The following is a 27,783-nucleotide window of genomic DNA, read 5'->3' on the forward strand; positions in this document are numbered from 1 at the left end:
CCCGCGGAGCACTGTTTCGCCAAGCGTTCTTAGGGCGTAGTTGGCTTCCGGGAATAGGCGTAGCTATTTTCGAGGGCCGCAGTTTGCGCAGTGCCGGGCGCCCGTAACGTAACTGAAGCGGGTTGGGGCGGCGGCAGCCATTTTGTGCCGGGAGCCCGGAGGAAGAAGACGCTGGTGTCTCCACACTTCACGGGCCCTGGAGCCGACCGAGAGCCCCGCCGTTCCCTCCGCCGACGTCCAGCGGGTCTCTGACCCACTGACCACCTCTTCTCCTTTTGTATCCCACCAAAGAAGCGAGGTGGCGCAAAGCGATTCCTCCGAGACACAGCCGCCCCTGGCTGGACCGTCTCCCCGTACCCCCAGTCCCTCGCCGTCCCCACGGCCGGCGTTCCGCTGCCTTTCTCCCACCCCTCCGGGTGCGATGAGGGGCTTCGGGGACCGGGGGCCGCGATCGAGACCGCGGCGGGTAAGGGGGGGGGGGGGCGAGCCGGGCCGGGCGGGGGCAATGGCGGGTAGGGCGGCGCGGCGCGGTCGCACGGCATGGAGGCGGTGGATGGAGCCGTCTGCCCCGCGTTGGGGGCCTGGTAGGAGGGAGTCGGGGGGGCGAGGGGGCGCTTTCAGTCTGCGGTATTGGGGGAGCTTTTCCCCAAAAATTTCTAGTATTGGGGGGGGGGGGGGGAGCTGGGGACTTTATTAGTGTAGTTCTGGCAGCAAGGCAGGGTGGTGGGTTGAAGTTTTTTTATTCAGCTTTTCTGTTGGTCTGTAACCGTGTGTGCCTTGCTTGCAGTTTTAAGGCCTGCATTTTTCTCCCCCCATCCCCCCAGTTTGTTTTCTGCCAGCCCTGTACTTCCGCCTCCCCCGGCCCCCCCGCAAGACAGAAAGGCCTTGGTGGCCCTGGCAGGGCCGGTTGGACTGTCTGCCCTTCTGGTTGTCATTGCTCCTGCTGGACTTACCAGAAATGTGGCAGTTCGTGAAAGATCTTTCTCAGTTGCGCGCCCAGGCTTATTGTGAGAGGAAATGAGACTGAAAACTGCTGCCATGCAGGAGACTTGAGTACGCGGCAGGGTGAGCTCGGTAAACACGGCCCTGGACCACGCTTAACGAACATGACCAAGCTTATGGAGCAGTCAGACAGGAGTTGTCTGTGTGGCACTGCAGAGGCCCAGTGCTTGATACTCTTGAATCTGCTATTTAAAGGAAGCTTGGCTTGGAAAAGGCTTTTGCAGATTTTTTTTTTTTTTTCCTTATGAGGACGGCAGCAATAAATACAGTGCCATTACAATGCAAAACTACTTGGAGACGAGGATTTTAAGGGTTAAAAGTAGTAAGGTGTTCATTCCAGGCCTTTTTAAAGAGAAAGTTAGAATTCGTTTAGGAAAGCAGCATTTTCTGCCCTTTAGATCACAAGTAGTTAGGCCTCCATTATCAAGAATTAACAATAAATACATCATGTGGGTTCTGTTATTCTTAATATGGCAGACTAGGTCTCAGTTAATGTCTCTCTTTTTGTTTGTGGTGGTTTGTTTTTTGTTGTTTTCCCCCTTCCTTTCCTTTTTGTTTTCCTTCCCTACCGGGAGATTCGGTATTATTTTCATAATATGTTGCAATACGTTTTAACATTTAGTTTCTCGTTGTCTGTGGAGAGAGATAGTTGCATCCTTGTTTTATCTTACACCCACATTTTACACTCTGAAAGATACTTTCATTTTTTTCATAGAAAGAAGTGTTCTGGTGTTTTTCCACTGTGAGATTTCCAGCTCAGTTTAACACAAGGACATTGGAGTAAATGCTTTGGCAAGTCAGAGATGGTTCAGACCCCAGCTGTTTCTGGAGTTTGAGTGAGTTTGAGTATGCAGGTTTATATACAGTTACTTAAAAGAACACTAGCCAAAGCATTGTCACAACACTTGGCATGCCTTAAAATTTGTGTAATCTTATTTTGTGTAAAGACTTTGATTACAGGCAGATGATTCTCTTTTGCATCAGGGTTTTTGCATAAGTAAAAGGAATGCCTACCTGCTTCTTTGTGAAGTTTTTGGACGTTTGCATGGAAAACGTTTTTTTGGCATATTATCCTGGAAGCTTTAATGCATTGGGATTCAGTTTGTTATATATGTCTATTTAAAGTGTGAAAATATTTGTACCCATTAACCACCATCATACTTCATGAACTCTATAAAATTTTGGGCCACTCAGCATGCTGGTTAAGCACCATTTGGAAGTATAACCTTCTCAGTGCTGGTTCTTTCATGGGCTAACTAAATACAGGCTTTCAGGATTTCCTTCTGCCAGGACCTAGTTGTAGGTGACTTCTTAGAATGGAAAGTTGTACTGTTTTGCTCTGGAATGTAACACCAGTAATATTACAGAAGAATATTTTGAGTCAGCCTGAATTGACTCTGAAAGAGAACTGTTGGCAAATCAGTGGAATGATCTTAGATTTAAATCACTTTAACTGAAGTTGGAATCTTGTTTTACTTCTAATTGGAATGTACAGTGTCAGTTACTGCCTGTGTAGTGGATAAACTTCAGCAGAGGCAGTGCTGAGGAACTGCTGCAGGGCTCTCTTCTTTCAGGTCACCATACAGACATGTTGTCTGTAGGAACAGAGAACTGAAACTATGTGATTTCTATGTAGAATACATCAGTTCTTCCGTCTGAGTAGCTGTGGAGCAAATCCCTGCAGTACCCAGCGGTTTCAGTGTCCAGTCTTGCAATTGCTTCTTCCATATGTTTCCTTTCATAAGGAGACCCACTGATACTTTGAAACTCCAGTTGACTTCAGTGAGGTTATGGGTTTTATTAGAACTACTTGGATACAGAAATAGTTGTCATTTTGACCTCAGGTTAGTATCATAAGTAGTAAACATCTTCAGTAAAGGTGAATGTCCTTGTGAATGAAAATTTATACTATTTTTTTTTTACTTTATCCTGAAAGAAAATGTCATGGTTAAATGAATTTTTGAACTTGTGTTACACAGTCTTTTCATATGACAAAATCTGCTGATTATTGCAGGCCTCTAGGGATCTGATAGACATACTGATGAGAAGATAAGGGATATTTATAGGAGAGGGAAGAGACTTAATGAAACAGTTGCAACAAAGCAAAGGTTTTCAAACTTACTTAGCAGGTTTTAAGATAAATTATATCTGCCATGCTTAGCTTTTCCAACAATGTAACCCTTTCTTCTTGTTAACATGTTGATTTGAGTTCTGGGTTTTTTTGGTGTCTAAATCACTGTAATTTGTAGTTTCCACTGGGAAGCAATTTAAAGAAAAAAATGTAGTTAATGTCTGAACAGATAGTCTTGCAGTAATTCAAAAATTTATTTCAGAACTATATTTTTTAGCACCCGCTCCCACCCCCCTTCCCCAAGTTACTGTTAGAAGATTGTTTTGAGATTTTTGTTGCTTTTGGTTTGTTTCATTAAGTTTTTTATTTACTAGTGGACTGCCAGGGTAAGGTGCAGACATTTTTAGATTTGCCATCTAAACAAAAGTTTTGTTTTAAATGGGCATTTCTGATGAAATGATGTTTTGCAGGAAGCTGTAGCTTTATTAATCAAAATCTGAATTAGGACAAAATTTGGTCTGATAGCATTTGGTAAAGCATCTTCTGCTGTGTTTGTATGAATCTAATGAAAGCGCTATACTTATTTTGTGAATTTTAAAATACAGAATTTATAATATTTACAGTAAATAATAATTTTACGCCACTCGGTTTTCAGTTTTCTTACAGATTATTGCCAGAAGCTCATGCTTCGTCTAATGCGTTAACAAGTCATTACAGTTGGCTCTTAACCTTCTGAAGTGTATTTAATTAGCTGGATGAAGAAAACTAGGAGAGAGAAAAAGAGCAGTAACTTCTGAGTTCTGCTAGTTAGGAAATCTTTAGTAAACATTAGCTTCTTACCCTCTTGAGTCTTCATCAATAATATTTAAAAGAGGATATGGTTTTTCCCAGGTACTTTTTTGAGTATTTTTCCTGTTAGACTCTTGTTTTAAAAGATTTTTTAATTTTTATTTTTTAAATTTCATTGCTTTGGTTCCAGAATTACAGATGGATTTGCAGGCTTGGCTGGACTTGTTTACTTTCTGTTCTTCACTGTTTTGGCTTTCAGTTGAGGCATGCTCATTGATAAGAAAGAAGACATAGAGGGGAGGACTGAAGTAGCTATTTTTGTGTAAAATTAATCTTGAGAGAGATAAAAGGAACTTGCAATTACAGATTTTTCTCATACCTTTTCCATGTTTTAAGTGTACTGTCAGTTTCAAGAAAAGGTAAGTGCTGTAGCTGTACCCACAGTGTAGTCCCGAGGGAGGGAACCCTGGGGTAGAAACCTAGAGAGACAGGAGTTTTAAGGCAGTGACTTACAAAATGGCTGTACTGGAAGGAAACTTTAAGATGATTTTGGGTTTAGAACTGACTTTAAAGCAGGTTTATGTTATTTCAAGAAGACGTATGCCATCATAGTGTTTGGAGGGGGGTGACTTTTGCTAGAACGTTGTGCTCATGTCAGTTTGGGGAAAAGAGAGTGGAAAATGCTTAAGAAACCTGTGAATTCCAGAGTAATTTAATACTCCTGGTTTTGTTTGCTTATTTTATAACGGACATCGACATTCACAGGTTTGGAGCAAGTCGTGGAGGTCCTCTTCCCCCAAAGAAATTTGGTAATCCAGGGGAACGTTTACGTAAGAAAAAATGGGATTTAAATGAACTGCCCAAGTTTGAGAAGAATTTTTACGTGGAACATCCGGAAGTGGCCAGGCTTACTCCAGTAAGTTTTCAGATTCTGTCCCATTTTGCCTACAACAGAAAATGTCATAAGTGGAAAAACTTGTCCTAGGAAGTCTGGGACAGTGTGTAATAGAACTGCTTTTTCATTGAGCTTGTTTGGTACCTGTGTACTGTGCAGGATGCTGGCTCTAGTTGGCTTCACTATTTAACGTTAGCAAAGGTGATGCTTCTCAGCTGTTTTTATACGAGGTATTTGGCCATTTGTAATTCATCATCATAATGCTTGTCTGTTCTAGCTATTCAAGAGGGTAGATAAGACTTAGAAAACTTGAAAGTTGCACTCCTGGGGAGGCCCTGAAAGAACTTAAAATAATGAACTGAGAGTGGCAGAAATGCATGAGAAAAGTTTGAAAGTAGCATTTTATCTTAATAATAATTCAAGCTGAAAGAGGCTATGGGATACCTCTAGTCTAATCCTCTGCTCAGAGCGGGGCTAACTACAGAACTAGAGCAGGTTACTTAGCACCTTGTCCTGTTAAATGTGAATATCCCCAGGGATGGGTAGAGTTTATATCCTCTCTGGGTGGCTGTCCCAGAGTTTAATGCTTCTCATGGTATTTTTCCCCCCTAATAATTATATTTGCAACATCTTCTCTGTAGAGACCCATTGGGGTAGTTGAAAGTAGCAGTTAAATTCCCCTGTTTAGTCCTCTCTTTCCCAAGCTGGACAAATTAGCCCTTCCAGTCTTTCTTCATATAGACTGCACTCCACCCTCTTGCTTGCCCCCCATAATTGGATATGCCCTTCTTACATGGGGGCGGGGGTCAAAACCAGATGCAGTACTTTGTGTTTACTCTGTACATATAGTAATCGCCCCTTCCTACACAGCTTGTCTAGAGTCTTCTTTTCACTATTTAATGTCTTTTTATATTTAGAAACTAAGAGATTTCATTCTTTACGCAAGGAAACAAGCAAAATGTTCTTATCCAGTTACATAGATTTAGAGATCATTGTGAAATATTAATGAGATATTTATATGGCATGAAGGAACTGAAGGAGGCATTGGCTTTTTAAAGACAGAACAACTTGGAACTACTGCACCACAGTTAGCATTAGCTGCTCTAGTTGTCTTTGTCTTAGCCAACTAAAAGGATTTTCATGTTTTTCCCAGAAGCTGTTTTCTTTTTTTACCTTTTCATTCAAGCTGAAGAGATTCTCACAAATAGTAAATTTATTGCTTTGGATAAAGTATATGTTTTGGTATCGTGTGTATCTTTCTATTGATTTTTTAAATTTTTTTTTAATGAGCGTTAGAATAAGGTCATGAATTGTGGAACCACATTGTGAAGTGCAGCTGGACTTAAAAGATAACCTAGAAAAAGATAAAATACTATTTCTAATCCTAAAATTATGCTTATGTGGATATATGTTTCAGAAATATATTAAGAAGTTCCATTATTAAAAAAACTTGGGAAGTCTTAGGGTATCGTTAGGACGTTGCCTGGGCTTCTTCCGTGCAGAACGGAAGTGCTGGTTCCAAAAAGATTCCAAGCAACGTTTGTGAGTTGCAAGTTGTCCAGCAGGAGCTCTGTAGTTAACTGCCTCTGGAACGTATTAATTGGAGGAGAGGGACAGGCCCGCCTTCTCCTTGTTTGTACTATATTAGGGCCTACTTACTTGTTTCATTCTTAGCATATTTCTTATCTGATTATCTGTTTCTAATCACTTTTGAAGCTGTTGGTCATTTCTGACCTCTGGAAAAAAGAGTATCATTCTTAAAAATACTATATTAATACACTTCTCATTAAAAAGAGAAGGTTGGAAGAAAAGAGAGTCCTTTTAGGCTACATAGAGAGCCCATACCTCTGAATATTGGAGAAGCTATGTGATAGCTCAATCTTAAAAGAAAATCTTTGGAAAAGGTGTCCTTTTTAGATCTCTGTTTCAATTCACTTCTCTGAGCTTTAGCCAGAGTTAATAGTGAGAAAAAAGCACTTTTAAGTTCTTGTCCCTGCTGATGTTCAGCATTTGTCCTTGCTTTTATTCCCCACATAAATAGTACGAAGTTGAAGAATTGCGAAGAAAGAAAGAGATAACAATTAGAGGGATGGAGGGCTGCCCCAAGCCTGTGTTTGCCTTCCACCAGTGTAGCTTTCCGCGTAAGTACTTTGCTATTCTTTAAGATAATGAGGATTACTCAAAAACAAATGCTGTTTAGGCCTGTTCTGTTTTCTAAAGGGTCTTCTAAAGCCTGTCATCATTTAAGATTTTTTTTCTTTTTTGTACAAATTAAATTTTAGAGTATGTAATGGATGCCTTGATGGACCAGAACTTCACAGAACCCACTCCAATTCAGTGCCAAGGCTTTCCGCTAGCCCTCAGTGGTCGTGATATGGTGGGCATTGCGCAGACTGGCTCTGGAAAGACACTAGCAGTATGTTCTTCCCTGTTACTTAGTTTTCCTAGCTGCTTTGCAGAAGTTACCCTTGGCTACTTGTTAGTAGGTTTTGGGCTTGTCCGTACTACAAGCATAAAGTGCAATGATTACATGTTTTTAAAGCTTGCTTTATTGCCTTACAGGCAAGTAAATTTCAATTCAACTAGCCTATCATTTAAAGGCAGTTGTTTTGTGTGTGTCTTTATTTTTGGATGCTTAGTCACTTCTCTTTGGTTTATGCTTACATTACAGTTTAAAAAACTATGTGCATTTTAGCATATTTTATTAACTGTGCAAGTTAAAATAAAAAATGGTTGAGTCTTCAAGGTACACATTAATTTTATCTGCAGTGGTTAAAAAGTAATTTTATGAAAAGTACTGGTTAGGGCCAAGACTGCTCAGTTCTACTAACTTAGATGTTTAAATGAGCCTTTCTGTCAGAGTTGCTGAGCAACTATATTTTGTGCTCATGTCAAAGCCGATACGGTTGGTCAGCAGCTCTGAAAATCTTCTGTTCTCTTGGATAAGTGCAAATATCTGTATTTGCAGAATCCTGATTTTTATATAGCCGCAGTTTCTTGCTGTCTCTCGCATCAGGTTTTGGCTTCTTGAAGGAATGTTAGGCTAAAGGGGCTCTTGCCATGAGCCAGTTGTCATGGCAGGAGGTCATTGGCGGTGGATATTGAGGTCCCATGTCTTGACTTAAAGTTCTTCTGTTTTAGTACTTGTTGCCTGCAATTGTTCACATCAACCACCAGCCATATTTGGAGAGAGGAGACGGCCCAATTGTAAGTGCTTGTTGATTCTCTTCCTTTTTTTGTGTGTGGCATGGCATTGTTAATGAGATGTGTACTGTATTCAATTGGTTTATCAGAATAGTAAGTAAAGAAATGTTTACTGTCACAATGTGAACATCCCACTCAGTTGAAATTCTGTGCAATTGCTGACATCGTTTAAAGATTTGTAAGTGTTTTAGCTAATAAAGAGCAGATGGTCCAGCTTTGCTTACGGGTATCTATGCGGAGCATGGGTATGTATGCAGCTTGGCTATCCTGAATCAATTCCTTTTGCAGTGTCTGGTTCTAGCACCTACTAGAGAGTTGGCCCAGCAAGTGCAGCAGGTGGCTGATGATTATGGGAAGTGTTCAAGACTGAAGAGTACCTGCATATATGGAGGAGCACCCAAAGGTCCCCAAATCAGAGATCTAGAAAGAGGTAATTTTAAAACAGGTGTTTGTAGTTTCTGGAGGAGGTCGTATTGTAAAATCTCTGTAAAAATAACATGATCTTTTTAAAACCTGTTTGGAAGGGGGTGTGCATGAATGACTGGCTGTCTGTTTCTCCAGTTACAATGATGGTTCATGAGGTAGTTCTCTTCTTTGTTGTATAGTGACATATTTGGATATTAGACTTCCTTTCTATTTTCTCTTTGAACTTCCCACTTGTGAATATCATCAGGACCTAGGAAGGGGAAAAGGGAACTTACTGGAAAGAGAACACATTATTTTGAGGAAATGTAGTAGCAGCAAACTTAAGGAATGATTTTTCTTAAGCCAGATTGCTAGTTTTCTGCCTAGGCTTGTATAATCAAACTTAATTTTTGAATGCACAGAAGCTTCTTTACACAGTGCATTTTGGGGTATTTTTTATTGTTCTTAAGCACTAAGCTCTCTTTCTTTTAACATACTCCATAATGTTCTGTAACTGCCTTTCTGTAAATAGTAAGGGGCTGAGGTTGAGGATGATGCAGAACCATGGTTCTACAGCAACCGCTGTAACACAGTAGTATTCAAGTGACCTAACCTTCATTTCAGGGGCTAGTTACATGTAATTTCAAATGTAGGAATGTGCTGATGGCTTTCATCTTCACTACATTAAAAAATTGTAATGGAATTACGTGTAAAGATGTAAAAAGTACTGTCAGGGTAAGCTTATATATACAGATCTATTCAAGAAATGAGAACATTTTACTTAACCACTGCAGTTCTCAAGAGTCATTATTGAAAACTGCAGTAATGGTATAAAGGCATGCATGGTAGAAGACTGCAGCGTAGCTGTGTTCAAGAAAATGGTAGTGCATTCCAATTCAAAAGTAGCATCTTCAATGGAAGAGTCAGAGTTTACATGAAGAGACCTTGGGAGTATCAGCGTGGTGGGTTTTTGCACACCTTTCTTGGGTGCTGTAAAATAGGTATTTTGCTTATGAAGAAAACCCTTGAGGATGTGGGGAGGTCCAGTGCTTTCAGTCCTTTCAGGTGTTACTGTCTTTGGATGATTGCTTAGTATTTTCTGCAGCAAAGACTGTTGAACAGATAGAAAAAGAATTTTTTTCCCTCAGTTGTGATACTTGGGGTATTTAGTAAATTAATTTTGGAGGAGTACATCATTGACAACAGAGACTGTAGTTTATTCAGTCTCCCTGGCAGACAAATGGCTCTGTTAGAAATTGAATTCTTGCATGAGCTTTATAGAAACTAGAAGTTTGCCCAGCTTTCTCGGCTCTGGGGAGGCAAAAAAACAGACAAAAAAAGATCTGGGTTGCCACAGAATACTCTGCATCTGTAAGTGTAGTATCAAGAAAGTTGTTGGGGTTTTGCTTTTTTTTTCACCCTGCTGCTTGCCTAAACTTACCTATTCACTGGACATTACGGTGACACAGAAGGACTCGCCTGTAAGAAGATCTGGGAATTGATGGAAACCAGTTCCTCCTTTTAAGGAATGTATAAATTGCCATACCTGATACTAGTTTATGAATATTTGAATTCCATTTGTATGCTAACAATACGGGCAGGATGGTTGTCTGTCACTGTTGGTGCATAATTACTCAGTATTAAAGCCTGTGCTTTGGCTTTATATATTCTAAAAAAAAAAGGTAGAAGTGGAAGTAATTTGACCTGTATAGCCAGAGAAGCACTTCATGTTTGATTAGTGGGGAGTTTGGCTGGAGTTCACTCTCTAGATTTCTAGAGAGCTCTCTAGACTGCATAATTCTGGATGAAGGTGGGTCAGGCTTGAGTAGAAGCTTATTTTATTGCTGATTTTTGGACAGCCCTTCACTGGTGTTTTCTGACAATAAGCTTTTAGCTTCTATACTGCATTTATTATTCTAATGGCACTGTAGCAGTAATTTCAGAATGGGAAAAAATACTAAAAGAAACTAGGGCTTCTACTGAAATGACTCAATCTTGGGTACGAATGAGGGTGGTGCTTTTTTTTTTTTAAACAATTTTGCTCTGGAAGGTGATTCATTCTGACTAAAAATACCAATTGACATTCAAATGCAGAGCCTTACTCTTTTCCCTTATTCTGTTTTGAAGGTGTTGAGATCTGCATTGCTACACCAGGTCGCTTGATTGACTTCCTTGAGGCAGGAAAGACCAACCTTCGTCGGTGTACATACCTGGTGCTAGATGAAGCGGACAGGATGTTGGACATGGGATTTGAACCCCAAATTCGTAAAATTGTTGACCAGATAAGGGTGCGTGAACCTTGTAAAAGGACAGCCTCCTTTGGTTTTCCATTTGAAGTCCAGTACCTTAAATAAATCCGTTTTCCCATTTTCTTAGCCTGATAGACAGACTCTGATGTGGAGTGCCACCTGGCCAAAAGAAGTGCGCCAGCTTGCTGAGGATTTCTTGCAGGACTATGTTCAGATCAACGTGGGAAACTTGGAGCTGAGTGCCAACCACAATATCCTGCAGATAGTGGATGTGTGCATGGAAAGCGAGAAAGACCATAAGTAAGCTGGTTTACCTACCATTTCACTTTATTTAGGTTGTACTTAAAAATCCAGATTGCTTTGTAAGCCAACTGTGAATTCCAAATAGTGAAATTACTTGTGTTATTTGAGTGTTACAAAGCCAGTCCTGTCATTAACAAATCTGTTGGGTATATTCTAACCATACCTTTATACAACAGACCTGAATTCTGTGTGAGACTGACTTATTTATGTGGATGCCTATTGTATATGCTTTCAATGTAAGCTGAGAGTGTGCTCCTATATTCTTGTATATGGAGATACACATATTAGCTCTCATGTCTATTTTAGACTGATACAACTGATGGAAGAAATTATGGCAGAGAAAGAAAACAAGACTATCATCTTTGTGGAGACAAAGAGGCGATGTGATGATCTCACTCGAAGGATGCGCAGAGATGGGTGATTAGTTTTCCCCCTCCCTCCCCTTGTTTCTAATGGGAAACAGAAATTGTAATCAAAAGCAGTAAGGTTTAAATGTTCATGATGCTGTTGTTGGGAACAACTTGTCCATTCTTTTCTTGGCTGAATTCAGTCTTAGTTTCCCAGAACATTCCAGTCCATCAAAGAAAGCATTAGTGCAAGATGGTATATTTAAGTTGTGCTTCTTTTAGCGTATCAGAATTCCAATACGCTGATTGGAACTGTATCAATGTAGCGAATGTGATTTGGTTGAGATGGTTGTTTATCGAGGTAGTGCATTTAACATGCAAGAAACAAACCAGTAGACATGCTGGGTAGATCCAGGCCAGAGGGAATAAAATACTTCATGTCTTTCATTTTTTGCTTTTTTACCAAAATGCCAATAAAGCTTCCTGTTGCTTTTAATGTATGTACTTTCTGTCTATACTAATGTGCATCTCTATTTGGCAGTTGGCCAGCTATGTGTATCCATGGAGACAAGAGTCAGCCGGAAAGAGATTGGGTGCTTAATGGTGAGTCCATCACACAGAGGAGAATAACTCAGGCTGCTGTACGTAATTCACAGAGACATACTTTTCTCTGGTGGTGTGTGTGTTTTGGTTTGGTGTTTTTTTTTGTCTCTACTCAATAGATAAGTTTCAAAAGAACTTCCTTTGCCTTTGTACTGTTAATTGCAGTACTTGTATTTGCAACTTTTAAAATTCTTTTTGTGAAAAATGCAGTGGGAAAATTGCTTAACCCAGAGCGCTGGATTTTGAAAAATAGCACATTATATGCTGACTTACTGGGGTTTCTGAAATTGACCCATCTGACCTAGATTCTCAAAAATGAGCACTTACTGTAAATCAAATTCAGGTAACTTTATCTTTTTGAAAAATCTTACTTCATAGCATGCTTTGTTTTACAGAGTTTCGTTCTGGAAAGGCTCCTATCCTCATTGCTACCGACGTTGCATCTCGTGGGCTAGGTTTGTACACATAGACCACTCTTGCCTACTGCTGCATATTTTTCTTCTTTGGACTGAAATATGTTTTCTTTTAAAAAAAAAATTCAAAGCGTGATTTTCCCCCACATGTGAAATACGTTTTTTTAACATTAATCTTTTTTTTTTCTTTCATATTCAAAGTCTCTTCCTGCTCCTAATGAACAGGCTTTGGTCTGCAGCAAGGCCTAGGCATGACCAATCGATCGCCAAGAGGGAGAAGAGACGTCCAATTATGCAACCCAACCCTTCCACCACACTCACTTCTTCCCCAAACCCAGCTTTTGTTGCTGGGTGATAGGGATGGATTGCTCTCAGTTCAGAGCGTGTCAGATAAAGTTCAAGTAGGAAGCTGTGGGAGAGCATTTCAACAGCAAATAGCTAATATTCTCCCCATATGACACACCACAGATTTGAACATACCAACCCCAGTGTACACGCATGTTTACCCCACAGATGTATTCGCATCTGAGAAAGCACTGCTCCAGATCTTTGGTCTTGACATGTAACCTTCCCTCCTCTGTGTTCCTTCTAGGCAGGACCACTGAGATTACATATGGCCTTTACCATCATGTTACCCAAACGTGTAATTGAAACAATATCGCACAGCTCTGTTCTAGTGGTATGGAAATGATCTGTCTGGATGCATCAGTTGTGCCCCCTGTTTTAATGCGCATATTTGTATTGTGAAACACTGTGCTAAGCACAGTCCTTCTATATCTGCCCACCCTAGAAGAGGAAGATGGCTTCTGAGGTGCTCGGAGGTTAATAACAGACACTGAATACTCCGCTTTCCCCGAGTTTGATAGAAGATAAACTACTTGGGGGTCAGTGTCTCATTGTAGTAAATTTTAGACAAAATTCCTGCAAATCAGTGCAGATAAGCCTAGAGAAATCTCTAGTTTGTTAAAAATCTCGGTTATCTGAGCTCTTTTGTTTTTTTTCATGTGCTGAAAGGGTGGCTGTGCTGTGCATCATATGGTCACTTTAATACAGGCAGACCATTACTAGACTTGGCAGCCTTTGTTCACACAACCTTCACCCCTCCTTCCCCTCCCCCCTCAAAAAATGTCCAACACTTCCTCAGAGAGGTGATTATATGGACTTCAGTCTCTGCCCTCTAGGGTCATGTCTGGACCTGTGCAGTTAGAACTTGGGCCTGTTGGGAGAAGGGACTGAGGCCTGAAACCAGTTTGTATGAAAGAGAGCTGCTTTCTCTAGCAGCATTTTTTAAACAGGCTTGCTATGTGCTGGTAGCTTCTTTGTGCATCTTGCCTAGACATTTAAAACAGCCTCACCCCCCTCAAAAAAACACTCCCCTCAAAACTACTTAATTGGATAACACTTCAGAAAAGTCTCCCCACTTCCCATCATCCACTTCACCTGAGCTAAGGGGGAAAGGTACCAGAGTCTGTTTCTTGTTACTGAACAACATCTCTGCTTGTTTTGGGGCCCTGAGTTTGCTGCTTCTTAAAATAAGTCACTTAACTGGCAAACTTCTGGACGACTTCCTCCAAGATCCTGGAAAGTGAAGGCTTCTACCTAAATAACATAAAACAGGGGCGCGCGCCTTTTGGCTGAGTCACCAGGGCTTTCCCTCTTCCTAATGGAACATTGGTTTCAAAAAAGCTTCTTCCAGGTAAGTTCTGAGTCCCGTAATGACTTCTTTGTGATAATTCCCTGGAGTGAGGTCCTCTCTCTGCACTGATATATATATTATTTTTTTTTACCTTTTTTTTTTTTTTGTTCAGTATTAAACTAAAAACATTGAATTTGTTTTGTTTTGTTTTCTTTAACAGAAGCTTTGATATCAGCTGCAGATCATTCTCAGTGCAGGGGTGGGGGCACATCTACATTGATGGTCTGAACAGCTCTCTAGACTAGCATGTTTGCTAGTTTATATCTCTCCTGATTAATAATTGGAGACTGTGCCATAGAGTATTCTGATGGTCTGACAAAGGGAATGTTTCCCAGGTAGCTGTCAAAAATGATTTACAGTTTCAAATCTTGATCCTGCTACATTATCTTCTAAAAGCGCAGGAAGATTGGGAGTGTGCGCAAACACTTGGAGCATGCTAGACTGGAGAAGCAGAGTCTTGTACTTGCTCTGGTCTCTTCTTCAGCGAGCTGTGTGCTCTACCAGGACCACTTTCTAGTCTGGAAAACACCCTTGCATTTTCCTCTTCCTGCCTTCCCATTCTTCCCCCTCTTCCCCAGTCAAATCAGTTCCATCTGCATTGGTAGCCACAATTCCCTGTGCTTTCTGCCAGGAAAGCACGTCCTTATATCCTCTGTGATAATTCAAGTTACTTTGCTACTGATGGATTTGCAAAACGGGACTGACTGAACATCACGTAGCCTGCAGCTTGTCAGACTAGTTACACCCTGGCTGTGAAGATGCAATCTGTCATACGTACTCGTTTCTTTACTTCACTTTCCCTTTTTAAAAAAACCTGTTGCATCAAGGACCCTAGCTGGAGACTCGCGCAGCCCCCTGTGAAACCTGCCTTCTCACTCCCTTTTTTTGGTGTGATTCAGGACTTTGGAGTCAGCAAAGACTGAGGAGCCCCCCCTTTGCTGTAATAAGAAACAGACATAAAGTCCCCCTCTTGTCACTACAACCCTCTTGTTTTTATTTTTCCTGCAACCCCTCTGAAATTGATGCAGTCTGGGCAATAGATGCAGTCTGACCCTTTGGATGTAATTTTTGTATCTTCATTTTTTTGACAATTGCCCCCAAGAACCCCAAATAGGGGACAAAAAGCGTTGGAGGACCTGAAACTTTTACCTGAACCCAGGTTCTCCGGCGCTTCACAACCAAATGGGGCTACAGAGAAGCATCTAAGCCAGTTCACAGAGCGAGCGTGTGTGGGGACTTCTCGCTGCCACGGACCCTTGATGCATGCTCCCCGCGCTCCAGTGGTCCCGTGTCAGAGGGCGGAGTTTTCGAAAGGAGGCCGCCAAAAATAAAAGGCAAAGAGACGGGATCGGCTGCAGCGGTTTCCCACAGGAGGAGGGAGTGTGCATCGGTCTGGTAACAAACAGAGAATGTTTCTCTCTTTAAAACAACAAAACAAAAAAAAGGAAAGGAAATCACAAAAATCTGTGTTTTATCTTGGATATTTTCATAATATTCTTCTTAAAATGCAGATTTTAAATTATTTTTTTTATGAGCTGTTAGGGCACTTACTGTAATACCATGCTTTTTAAAAATACTGTATACTGTAGCAAATAGGTGCTTTCGGTACTTGAGCTGCTTTTACTAAGTGTTACACTAACAGTTCCTTTGTTTCTGTCCAGTAAGTTTACAAAGTCTGTCTTCCCATAAGGCACGCAGTTCTGATCTCCTAAATTTGAGTAATATTTTGTGTACAAAGCAACTTTGATAATTTCATTTCCTGCTTCCATCTGACACTGAAAGTAGGGAATTGCTAATGGAATTCAGGATTGCCCAAATTACAAAAGCTTGCCAGAACTGGATGGAACAGCATGGTGAAATGTTAGTGCAATGCGTTCTGGTGATAACTACAAAGCTGAGTTAAGATACTGTAGGTCTGAATAATTTTTAATGAGTTGGCTGAATAATACTAATGTAATTGGAGTGCCTTAAGCCTTAGGCTAGGGAAGGTAGTTCACTGTATTTTATTAGGACTGTAAAAGTAAATATTTTTAAGATTGCCTTTTATTTCATGTTACGGAGTGGAAGGTAAGTGATCTTATTACTGTTATTATTTGTTAGACTTCTCCCAACAGAGTAAAAGCTTTACCGCGGCAGTTCTGCTCTTCTTCCACCTCAGTTTGCTCTGTCTGACTTTGCAGATTGTTAGTTGGTTTTTTTAAAAAAAGGAGTACAAAATTCAATTAGCTTATTCACAAGCATTGGTGTCTTTGACACAGGAAGACAGAGGAATGCATTCCGGGGAGGATGAATTTGAGTGCAGGGCAAAACTGCTTTCAAATTACCCCTGTTTTTCAGGACACTGATCTTTGTTCCTGATGATCTTAAATTTGAGTCTTCTACTCTTTTGGGATGAGTCTGTCTTGTATTTATTCCGTGCAATTACTAACTTTGTATTTTTTTTTCTTATTACTGTCACCTGCATTCGTGCTCCCCACCTTTCGTTGGCACGTCCTCTCTTCTTCTCCCCTTTCCTCAACCCTACCCCTTCACTGTGCTTCGCACCTGGGCACTTCACAAGACGTGGAAGATGTTAAATTTGTGATAAACTACGACTATCCGAACAGCTCTGAAGATTATGTGCACCGTATTGGTCGTACCGCACGTAGTACCAACAAAGGTACTGCCTACACCTTCTTCACACCAGGAAACCTGAAACAAGCCAGGGAGCTTATCAAAGTGTTGGAAGAAGCCAATCAAGCCATCAATCCAAAACTGATGCAGCTTGTGGACCACAGAGGAGGAGGAGGTGGTGGTGGAGGTAAAGGCACATGGGAAAAGGGCTACAGGAGGAATAGGTTCCCCATTTTGAGGGAGGGAAGGTTAAAAGAGGGCAGGGAGGTAGTAGGTGCAAGTTTAAGGTAATGAACAGATTAGTAATAAAGCTGGTTTGTATCCGAGGTCTCAATACGTTACTTAATTTATCTCTGTCCAGCAGAGAGGTAGTCCGCTTTTACCTTGGCTGTAGATTATTTTTTTTTCTCCTGATAAGGTCCTTGGAGCTAATTTTGGTTGAATTAATTCCTTGCAGCTCCTACCTAAGCATGGGCAGCCGGATGTGTGTGCATGCACGTGCAAAATTGAAATCGGTGAAGGGATACACTGATGTTATCTTCAGGGACTGAGACTTTTTCCTTTCGTTCCCTGAAGGACTAATAAGTTTCCTTATATTTGCAAGTTAGTCCTGAATTTCTTCTATTTCTTTGTCTCCAAGCTCATGCGTTAAGAACGCTTTTTGAACTTTGTATTTACACCTTGAACGAAATGAAGAGGTGTATATGCACAGCTGTGCAGGGAAGTTCTAGACAGTCAAAAGAACTTGCTGCTTGTGGGCAAGATTTTGGATGTAGAAGGGGGAGAAAGGGTGGCATAATTGTACCAGAGTTCATTGTTTAAGACTTGTTCACGGTACTAAATCTTAATATATCCATCGCCAGGAGGTCGTTCTCGTTACCGAACGAGCAGTTCAGTAAACAACCCTAACCTGATGTACCAGGAGGAGTGTGACAGGAGGCTCCGGGGAGTGAAAGAGGGCCGGAGAGACTCAGGTGGCTTCAGAGACCGTGAGCGTGGTGACAGTTATGCCAACGGAGCCAACAAGACCTATGGCAGTGCCTACGGGAGCCCAAATTCTGCTTTTGGGGCAGCACAGAGCCAGTATGGTTACACTCAAGGGAGCTATGGAGCAGCTGCCTATGGCACGAGTGGCTATGGCACTGCAGAGTACAGTGCTAGTGGCTATGGTGCCAGCACCACAGCTGCCACCGCTGGGAGAACCTCACAGAGCACTACCCAACAGCAGTATGCAGGGATGGTGGGGCGCTCAGGCCAGCAGCCACAGCCGCTCATGTCACAACAGTTTCCGCAGCCCCCTGCCACTAATGTGATGGGCTATATGGGACAGACTGCCACCTACCAGTATCCACCCCCTCCCCCACCCCCTCCCCCTTCCCGCAAATGAGACCACTCACCCGCTGGTGACCAGTGTAGACCTCTTGCATTTAAAGGAACCTTTTCTTTCTCTTCTTTCCCATTGTGATGTCTCTCTCATGCAGGTTAGACTTAGAATTCACCTTTCAAATCCCTCGAGCCCATCAAAAATGGCCCCCAGTCCACATTACTGACCTTGTCCTTTTTTGTCTTTTTTTTTTTTTTTTTTTAAGAGATATATATAGTTGACTGGAAAACTTATTATTTTTTGTCTTGCATGTTGAGGAAATTGGAAATTTTATTTTCTCTAAAAGAAATGGGTATAAGGCAGATAGGTCCCAGCTCGATCATCTTGGTGTCTAAGGTTTGTGTGAAAACTTGCTTTTGAGGGGAGGAAGTTTCTATTCTGTAACATGTTAACTTAATTTCAGAAAGTATCAAGAGAGGTAGAAAACTTCGGGGAGCCAAAAAGCACTTCATTAAAAATTATAAATGCAAGGGAGCAATGCTCACTACTCCTAATCTTAATTTTCTTTTTTAAAATAGCTCACTATTATTGCTTGTAAACTGCTGTAGGTGACTTCCTATAGGAAAACTCTGCTCATTTGTCTGAGCTGGGTGGTGTTCGGAGTAATGCCCCAGGTGTACATTGTTGGTGTTTTCTGCAGCTCTGGAAGCAGCGGGCCCCATCTTCTGGTACCTGTAGCAGCCTGCAGTAGGGAAGTTGGGATTAAACCCCCAAGTGTCAGAGACCAAACTTGTCTTGGATTCAATACCTGAAAACCAGGTAGTTGCTGCAGGTACCACTGCTATAATGTTTAGCCAAATAAGTTCTTTCCCTATAGTTGCTAAATTGCAGCATCACAAGTATGTGGAGCCTGGTTATCCTTAAACTAGTTTTTGATCTCACACTCCTGTTTCTGAGTTTATTAAGAGAAGTCTTAGTTTGAGAGCCCAGAAACTAAACAGAACTGAGATAATGGAACAGTATGTCTTGTTTTTCCTTCACAATCAAACTCCCTTTTGCCATGGGGAATATTCTGAATGCCACTATGCTGAATAAAATGTGACAGAGTTTTTCACACTTAAATTTAAGAGGTTTGAACAGGGTGGGCTGGGGGGGAAGACATGGGAGGAAGGGAGGAGGAGGAGGAGGAGATTGCCTGGGATCTCCTTTTCATGAGGTAAGCGGTGAGCTGGTTAGTGCATCTTGATTCTGAAGCTTTTTTTCTTTTGTACTTTGCTCTGATTATTGCTTTTCCTGGCTTTTGAGTGCATTTCCCTGCTCCATTGGTCCCTTTGAGCTGAGCTCTCGCAGGTAGGTAGCATTTTAGAAAATGTTAGAGAAGAGTGAAATTTTAGTAAATACGTAAATAAAACTTGTTTATTTTACAGGCTAAGGTGGGTGTGAGGGGTTTTCCCCTTTAGTAAAGCATGTTGTTGACTTGTTATTCCTAAAACCAGACGGTTCAGAGACAGTAGATGATAACAGGAGTTGGCTGCTCTTGATCTGGTAATATGGCAAAAGAATGGATACATCTCCTGCTTTGTGAGGCATAATCTTTGCATTATGAGAGCGCAGAGGTTTGGGTTGGTTTGATATTTTCTGTTGGTGTTCTTGCATATGGATGAACAAGGCAGCCCACTCCTTTTGTAGCAGAGTGGAACTTCTTATAGCCCAGGAAAAAAAGAGCTTGCTTATACAGAAATTATGTCTTTTTTTAATAAAATTTCTTCCCAGAGTAAAATTTTGGGGGATGAATGAGCTTTTTGTTTGTGGTTGGTTTTTTTTGGTGTGTTTTGTTTTTTTTTTCTTTTTTCTTTTGTGCAGTACACAGGTAGGTTGCTGACCCAGAGGGAAAAAGGAGAGATCTTCCAGAACCTTGGTTCCCTCATCCCATCTAATCCCAGTGCTTGGGCAGGAAATTCTTTGTTTGTGTTAAGTGAAGGTCAGAAACATTTAGTTTATCCAGGCACTGACTGATTCTTCTGGCCTCCCTCACAAGCAAATGTAGAGCTTTTTTTTTTATTATTATTACTATTTTAATTTGTGAGTTCGATGCAGAAATGTGGTTTAAGGGGGTGTAGGAGTAAGGTATCTCACTGAGTGGTTTTAAAAAGGGTCTCTGGACCGTCAAAGCTGCCTTATAGTCTGCTATAGCTTTCACTTCTTTTTGGGGAGACTTGTGCACATGTAAATGTCTATGCCAAGTCTTGCAGTGCTTTATTGCCATTGAGGTCAGCTGAAGTCCAGGGTCTCAGTTCAGAGTGTTAACCAGACTGTTGAATGCATAAATGCACCGTGGCATGTGCTGCCCCGTCCCACCTGGTGCTCGCTGCTCTGTTCCATATACCAGCTGGAGGGCCCTTGTTGATAAAGCATCAGCATCTAGTATTGTTTGCGTTGTTTTCAATTTGTAAAAGTTTGTGGGAGTGTCAGATGAGTTGGGTGTCTCCTCCCCTCGCACTTCCTGAAGCAATTTACTGTTTGGACTTCTGAACAATGAAAGGGTTAGTGGCTTTGTGTGGGATCAGCATCTTGTTTCACGCATCTGCTGGTCTCTGAACACATTCCTGTTGTATTAATGAAGACTTGAATTGAGAGATTCATGGATCTGTGGTGTTCAGACACAGGATACTAAGAGCTATGTTACTATTCTTAGTTTGTAAATTGTCCTTTTGATACCATCTTGTTTTCTTTTGTAGGTATAAATAAAAACACTGTTGTCAATAAGTTGTGAAGTTTGTCTTTATTTTTGGAGTGTAAAGCTATCTTTGCCCCTGTTCTTCCCAGTTATTAAAAAAAAAAAAAAACAAACAAATTCAAGGAGTTGTAAACATTCATTGGCAACCCACTGAATTTTAATAGAAATGGTCCCAGTTTGTAGAATACAAAGAACTGCCACTGAAAGTGAGTAGGGAGGATGTTTGAATACTTGTGGACTTGGAAGATTCATGTCATTCAAAGGCAACATATTTTTACTGAATGTTATGGGGCCTGCACAGAGTGAGGGTCAGACAAAGTTAACTTTCAGGAGGGTGTTAGTTCATACAGCATTAAAATAACAGTTTGTAGAATCTGCTGTGTCACATGTGATGTGGTCACATGTGAAATGGGTCCATGGCCTTTGCATATGTTATTGGACTTAATGGTGCTATGTTCCCTTTACCTTAGGCACTCGTTCAAGGACTGAAGGACCAAAGGTAGTGACAGTTTCTGTTATACTTGTGCTGCCTCAGGGTCAAGGTAGAGGATTGTTTTGGAGGTAGCTGCTGGGAAAAGCTGGGAGAGAATAATTTGCCCTACTTCAGCGTCGGCCAGCACTACTAACTAGCACCAAATTCAAGTAAGAAGAATTTTTTTAAAAAAAAAAAAGCTAAGTCTCATGTGGATGAAAAGCGTATCTGCTTTCCAGGCCTTGTTTTTCCGGCACTGGAGTGAAACTCGGCTGAGCCATCCGTTAGTCAAAAAGGGCCAGGAAAGGAAAACTGGTATCAAGAGCTTCATCTTCAGAATTTCCAATGTTCTCTGTTGAAATGTCTTCAAACAGGCATGGGAAGACTTAGCTTCTTTCCTTTTAGGACTGTGCAAAGAGAAAGAGAAGGTAATGAAAGAATTCTGGGCAATTCAGCCGTTGCATTGTTTCAACAGTATTGTTAATTTTTTGTTTAACTTGCTATTTAGAGTGCTTAGCTAGTGGGTTGCCAGGTTTGCAAACAGCAAGAGGTGATGGCTATCAAATAGACTTTCTTGGGCATCTTCCACGTGCTAATGTAGGCTAGCAGGAATAGAGCTGTGCCATCTTCAGGGAACAACTGCTTGTCCTCAGTTACGACTGTATGCTAACAGCTCCAGAGAATCCCATTCGTTATGGAAGGAGCATCTAGGAGAATTTAGTGAGAAGGGTAACATAAAGGAATCCTGAGACCAGGAGAATTTGTGATCCTTGATGGGAGACATCCATTACAGAATTGCTTCTTAGCAGGGAAAATCCACAATGAATTTATTCTCCTTTATGCTAAAGGGAAAGGATTCTTTCCTCTTCCGTGGTTATTCTTTCTCACGTGTGGGCCCTCTTAATTTCCCTGCTTTTTCTTGATGATGTACTGTGGAGTCTGCTGTTCTATCCCCAGTGCTTTCCCCCTTTTAATAGAGAACATGGCCTGAATAAATGGTCTGTGGGCCAGTCTCGCCCGAGCCTGCCCCATCTTACCCGACCTGGAAGCTGGGATGTGTGGCCTTGTGGGAACACCAGGGGCCCATAGGCTTAGATGAGGTGGATGGAGAAGTGCTGCCCTGGCCATATGGTGGTCAGCAGCACGGAGTCCAGCTGTTGACGTAGTACTGGGGGTGGGTACTGGGGCCAGTACTGCTCATCATCTTTGGTGCCAGCGGGAAGGGCAAGTACTCCCTGAGGGATTTCCTAATGCACAACAGAGGGGAGTGGCTGATGCACCAGACGGGGTTAGAGGGACCATGCCAGCCTGGAGAAACAGACTGGTGGGGACCTTATGAAAGTCAAAGGGAAACGCTGTGTCCTGCCCCTGGGGTGGAATAACCCCATGCACCGGTATGTGCTGGGAGCTGCCCAGCTGGAAAGTGCCTCGATAGAAAAGGTCCTGGGTGTGCTGGTCTACACCAAGTTGAACACAAGCCACCAATGTGTCCTTTTGGCAAAGAATGCGAGCAGTCTCCAGAGCTGTAGCACCAGCAGGTCAGGGGAGGTGGGTCCTTCCTCTCTGCTCAGCCTTGGTGAGGCCACAGCTGAAGCAACGGGTCCAGCTCTGGGCTCCCAGTAGAAGAGGTGGGAACATAATGGAGCAAGTCCAGAAAGACCATGACGATTAAGGGACTAGAGCATCTGCTGTAAGAGTGCAGGCTGAGAGCCGAGACGGCTCAGCCTGGAGAAGGCTGAGGGCGATCCTGCCAGTGGGTAAAATGCCTGATGGGAGGAGTAAAGGAGACAGACCCAGACTGTTTAGTGGAGCCCAGTGATGGGAAGTTCCACTGAAAAAAAGTTTCTTACAGTGAGGATGGTTGGACAGTGGCACAGGTTGCCCTGAGAGGCTGTGGTGCGTCTGTCCCGGAGATACACAAAACCTGACTGGACAGGACCTTGAACAACCTGCTCTAGGCAGCCCTGCTGTGAGCAGGGGGTGGATTACAGGATCCCCCAAATTGCTTCCAACCTTAGACATTCTGAAATGCAAGCTTTTGGGAGCCGAGAGCTTCCTCAGAGTATCTTTCAGGTCCTGGTGTTACACAGAAAGGAGTTAATCTAGTTTTGAAAACAAGATAAAGAGAATTTGCGTTCTATAAAAATCCCTTTGCAATGCTTTGGTATAGACTCTGAAGTCTTTTAAAATACATTTCTTTATGTAACGCATCTTTGCTTTTTTTGCAGCATTGCTGCCCTTTTGTTCAAGCTCTTCAGTGTTAGAAATGTTTGGAAAAGATGGTGGGGTTTTTTTGTGAGAGTGTAAGAGAGATGCAACCTGCTATAATACTGCTGGTTTTCATAAATGACTGCAAAGCATTTGCATATCTTCAGACACCTTTTCTTTCCCGTGATTCAGAACGTTTGTGTAAAAAAAAAAAACCAAAAAAACCAACAAAAAGCAATTCTCTTCCTACTGTGATGTCCCTGGGACAAATGTTTTTTTTTCTTCTGTCTCCTGTATCATCTAAATTTTGCAGCTCTGTCACTAGTGATGTGAGACTGAAAGCCAGCAGTTGGGTTTTTTCCCCCTTTTGTTCCACCATCCGCAACTACAAAGGGTACGGATTTCTCACAAAATACAGAAGGACACATGAATTGAGTGAAGCTAAAATGGGGATTAGTTTAAAAAAAAAAGGAATTGATGTGGAGCACCTTGATGGCAGTTTTACAAAGTACTTTTCTGGCTACAGAAATGTTTTAATGACAGAAGGAAGTTGTAACCTGCCAAGGCCAGCCACCTGCTTAGTGCTCCTGTCACCTCTCTATCAGCAGGTATATTGCATGAAGCTACCGAAGATTTATCCCTTGAAACGTCAAATGTAGGCCGTCACTGCTGCTTTTGGCAGACTAGTTTGGGAATTTGAAAAAGGAAGAAAATATTTGTTCACTCAGCTGGATTTCGTCAAATTCCATCCGCCTCAACAGAAAAGTGTTTTAAAGCATACTTCAGCCTCAGCATACCATAGCATGTTCTACCAGATTCTATGCCCTTGATGCACTTGTTAGCTCTGGTATGCAGCCATTTACCAAAGCACAGCACTGAAGTGGAAGGGGCCTCTGATTTTGGGAAACAGAAAGGGATGTCTTGTCTGCAGATGCCCATCTTCCTACAGAATCAGTTCTTGAGAACGTTACATCTTTTCCATCAAAAGAAAAAAGCAGACTTAATAATCTCTGTATCTCTGCAGTTGCTTTCTCAGGTACATTGTCTGCCTACAGCTATGCGCCCCCCCCCTTAAAGTTTCTTTGCATGATTCATAATCTTTCAAAGCGTATGTAGAAATGAGTATACCTCAGTTGTTAACTTCCCAAGGTGGGGTTAAACCAGGCTTAGCTCTGGTTTAATTTCTACTTTGTTTCACACAAATGTCTAGATCCTTGTGAGCAGAGATGCCCAACTGCATTCAACAGATACGTTTTTTAAACTGGATTTTAGGTAGACAATATGCATCACAAATACAGCAAAGAATAAAGTCATGTAAGGATTAACGCATGGCAAGCTGTAGCTCCACTGTACGTTACAAGAGTGCCGAACAAACATTTCAGATTTATACCAACTCATTTACCTACCTTTGGTAACGTAGAGATAGAAGAAGTCACAGTAGAAGATGGTTTGTACCACCCCGGAAACTACAGCGATCTGATCATAGAAATTCTCCGTGTAGTAGCGCCAGACCCAGTTGGCAATGTAGAGAGCACGGTAGAGGCCCAGGAAGAAAAGGTAGTGCGTCGTGATGGTCTCTGCTTCCCCTGTCTTGCTGATCATGAAGAGCTGAGGAAGGATAGCCACGGCCTCCAGGTAGATGGAGAAGGTCCAGAGTATCTGTGAGTGCAAAATGAAGGCAGTGAAGGGTCTTGGTGCTGGGTAATACACGTTAAGACCCAAAGCTTTTCATTTGGCAGAGCACTGATGTACGAGCAGCATGAGTAGCGCTGCTGGAGTTGGGGAAAATGAGCCTGCTGTGCCGCGACTGAGAGGAGACAGCACTGCGCTGCTCTATGGATGGTCCAGTCTTCAAGGCCTGCCAACTTTGCCTTTCCTGTCTGCTTCTGCTGTTAAACATCTCAGCTATTCAACACGCTGCTCACTTTGCTGCCTGCTGTCAGGCTGCTGCTTCCCCTCCCCTTTCCTGCCTCAGGTTTTCCTTACCTCCAAGGGTGTGAAGCTGTGGTTCTCCAGAAATGACAAGCCTGTGACAGGGACCAGCAGGAACTCGAGGCGAAAGGAGTCATTCTCGCTGTCAAACGTTTTCCGGAATTTCACATAGATCATGTACACGGTGATGTAGGCACACATCAAAAAAATCACCTGGGGGAGGGAAGGGAGACACCAAGACCTTACCTGCAATTGCACCTCCTGTGCTTGAAGAGGGGGTGGCTTTGCCAAAGTCAAGTTCTGTTAACCCAGTTCTGGTGGAGCTGTGCCAGAGCAAGACAGTGGTGAATACTTTTTCTGTGCTGGCTTGTGAGTTGACTTCTGCTGAGGATACTCCTGTGGTCAACTAAAGATTGCCCCACCATGAGGATCACACCTGTTCGAGCCCTCTAGGGCTCGGTGTGAAGAGGTTGGCTTGGTTGTGGCTCTCTGTTCATGTTCCTGCTGTGCAAGGATACCCAGGCTTGATTCATGGTGTCTCATTCTGGTTGTGGTGGTACTAAATGTGGTGGACTCAGCTTGCTCACTGATTGTGGTGAGGAGGATTTTTGGCCAGCGGAAGGCCAGTGACACCAAAGGAAGCATCTTTATCCATCTTTGCTGGCTGAAAAACTGACTTAGCCACCACGTACCCTCACCTCCCCAGGAAACCAGGGCGCGCTGAGAGGAACCTCTGCTTCTGCACTGCCCTCTCCTTACCTTCATTACAGTGTTATAGACAGAGATGAAGGTTGTGAACAGGTCCAGATAGCGGGTTGTGAAGACAAGGGCAAAAAGAATCTGACTCTTCCCAGAGATACCTGCATGGCAGGGAGAAGAAAGGAAGGTAAAGCAGATGAGGGGAAGGACCCTTAGGATGGTGGTTTCCCATTATGCCTTCTTTGGAAACGGCCGTAGTTACGCATGTTGCTTTGTGAGCCAGGTCTGATGTGTTGGTGCTGTGGTAGCTCTAGACCTACCCCAGGACTGGCTGGAGTCTCCCAAGTAACAGGGCAGTTCCTGCAGACACCCCTGAGCCCTGCCTCAGGTCACAGGGACCGGCTCTTGGTGGGCATGTTCACTGCTTTGGCCAATTCAGCCCCTACTATCATCAAAATGCTTTTCCCTCGCTGGGCCCCTTCACCTGCCCACCTTGCCAGGGCTTGTGTGATGTGACATCTGCTGCACAAGGGAAGAGCTGCGGGATTGGGGACCAGCCCAGGGATGCTGATGGAGCTTAGTCACCACTGGCAGGGAGGTGCAGTCAGACCCACCGTTTTCTCTACCTGTGACAACACGGGCTGCAGCCCAGCTCCAAAGTCTCTCAGGGAGGAAAGCATGAACTCCGAGCAAAACCCTCCTGCAGGAAGCTGCTGCCCTGTTTTCCTTGCCTGGGGTCGGGGCAGCCTCTGGTACCTGCCCATTCACTGGCAGGACCTCCAGCCTAAAGCAGCTTTCTCTCCAGGCTGTTGGGTTTGGTGCCACCACAACTTCTTGTGCTCATTCTCCACCTCCCTCTGGCCTTGCTGCCCTCTCCGCCTCATCATCCCAAGACCAACACCTGCCTGAGGCCATGTGCCTTGCCACATCACATCCTTCCAACACAGCCCTCTTCTCCAGGCAGGGAGACCTCCTGGAGGAGGAGGATGACTTCTCTCAAAGAGCCCATGGGGGAGGGCTGCCAGCTTCTGTGGGCTATCGCTAGCCTTTTTGGAACCCACTTCGCTTGCATCCCTTGCTAAGTCACCCTCCCAGAAGTGTCCCCCTCCTTCCCCGGGGCGTGGGAGCACTCACCAGAGCAGGACTTGGACTTCAGGATCTTCATCAGGAGGATGATGATGGCCAGCAAGTGGGAGACATCCCCCAGGATGCGGAAGATGTTCATGGTGCCAGAGGGGCTCCTCTGGAGCAAAGGGAGCAGGGCGCTCTTCCTGCGGGCAGGGCGGGCAAAGGCAAAGTTTTTCCCCCTCCAAGCCTCGCCTGAGCAAACGTGCTCTTCAGGCTTAACCGCCCTTCCTGCCCGAGCACGGAGCCTCTCTTCTGGCAACGGAAAGTTGAGGCTCGCTCTGCCCTGGCTGCGAGCGCCTGTCCCCTGCCAGATCGGGCTGCGTGTCTCCCTTGCTTACTTCTCCCCCAAGGTAGACGTTCTCTCTCCCCTGGCCAGGCCCTTCCTCTCCCTGCCCCAGGCAGAAAGTTGGGGTTGGTGGCCCGGGAGCCCCGGGCTGAGCCTGCTGAGCAGCCCGCAGCCAGCCGGGGTGACGGTGACGTGGCTCCTGGCTGCCCGGGGAGGGGAGAGAGGAGGAGGCGGAGGCGGGAATAACTGCGCTGGTTTTCCCTTTTTCTTTTTTTTTCCCTTCCTCTTTTTTCCTTCCCCAACTTGTCTCGAGTTACAGGCGGAAGTGTTGTTAAAGGGGGAAAGGCGAAAGGGAAAGGGATCCCCGGCCTCTGGCCGCGGGGATGCGCGCTGCTGCAGGGCGGCTT

At 43.3% G+C, this 27,783-nt stretch overlaps 2 protein-coding genes across 2 annotated transcripts; one reads left to right on the forward strand and one right to left on the reverse strand.

Annotated features, from left to right (window-relative positions):
- The first annotated feature begins 141 nt into the window (after positions 1-141).
- DDX17 (DEAD-box helicase 17) lies at positions 142-20,680 on the forward strand. Its single transcript, XM_056342127.1, is given in 14 exon segments — positions 142-442; positions 444-466; positions 4,628-4,778; positions 6,799-6,898; positions 7,040-7,173; positions 7,899-7,964; positions 8,250-8,391; positions 10,494-10,654; positions 10,743-10,915; positions 11,225-11,335; positions 11,807-11,868; positions 12,264-12,323; positions 16,538-16,777; positions 17,454-20,680. Coding segments are annotated over 14 exon segments (1,968 nt in total). The 5' UTR covers positions 142-421; the 3' UTR covers positions 17,978-20,680.
- KDELR3 (KDEL endoplasmic reticulum protein retention receptor 3) lies at positions 19,743-27,783 on the reverse strand. The gene is made up of 5 exons (XM_056342130.1): positions 27,097-27,783; positions 26,023-26,123; positions 25,318-25,476; positions 24,738-24,990; positions 19,743-21,530 (listed from the first exon to the last, which is right to left on the reverse strand). Exons 1-5 carry the CDS (start codon positions 27,185-27,187, stop codon positions 21,490-21,492), a joined length of 645 nt encoding a protein of 214 aa, XP_056198105.1. The 5' UTR covers positions 27,188-27,783; the 3' UTR covers positions 19,743-21,489.

This window comes from Falco biarmicus, chromosome 5 (genome assembly GCF_023638135.1).
Source record: "Falco biarmicus isolate bFalBia1 chromosome 5, bFalBia1.pri, whole genome shotgun sequence".
In the NCBI taxonomy this organism is placed as follows: domain Eukaryota; kingdom Metazoa; phylum Chordata; class Aves; order Falconiformes; family Falconidae; genus Falco; species Falco biarmicus.

Bases quoted from the DNA above. Each gene is read 5' to 3' on its own strand.
- KDELR3 (XM_056342130.1), bottom strand. From the start codon at position 27,187: ATGAACATCTTCCGCATCCTGGGGGATGTCTCCCACTTGCTGGCCATC. The intron at 26,124-27,096 runs GTGAGTGCTCCC...CCTGCCATGCAG, and splicing joins GAAGTCCAAGTCCTGCTCTG to GTATCTCTGGGAAGAGTCAG. The intron at 24,991-25,317 runs GTAAGGAAAACC...TTGCACTCACAG, and splicing joins ACAGCTTCACACCCTTGGAG to ATACTCTGGACCTTCTCCAT.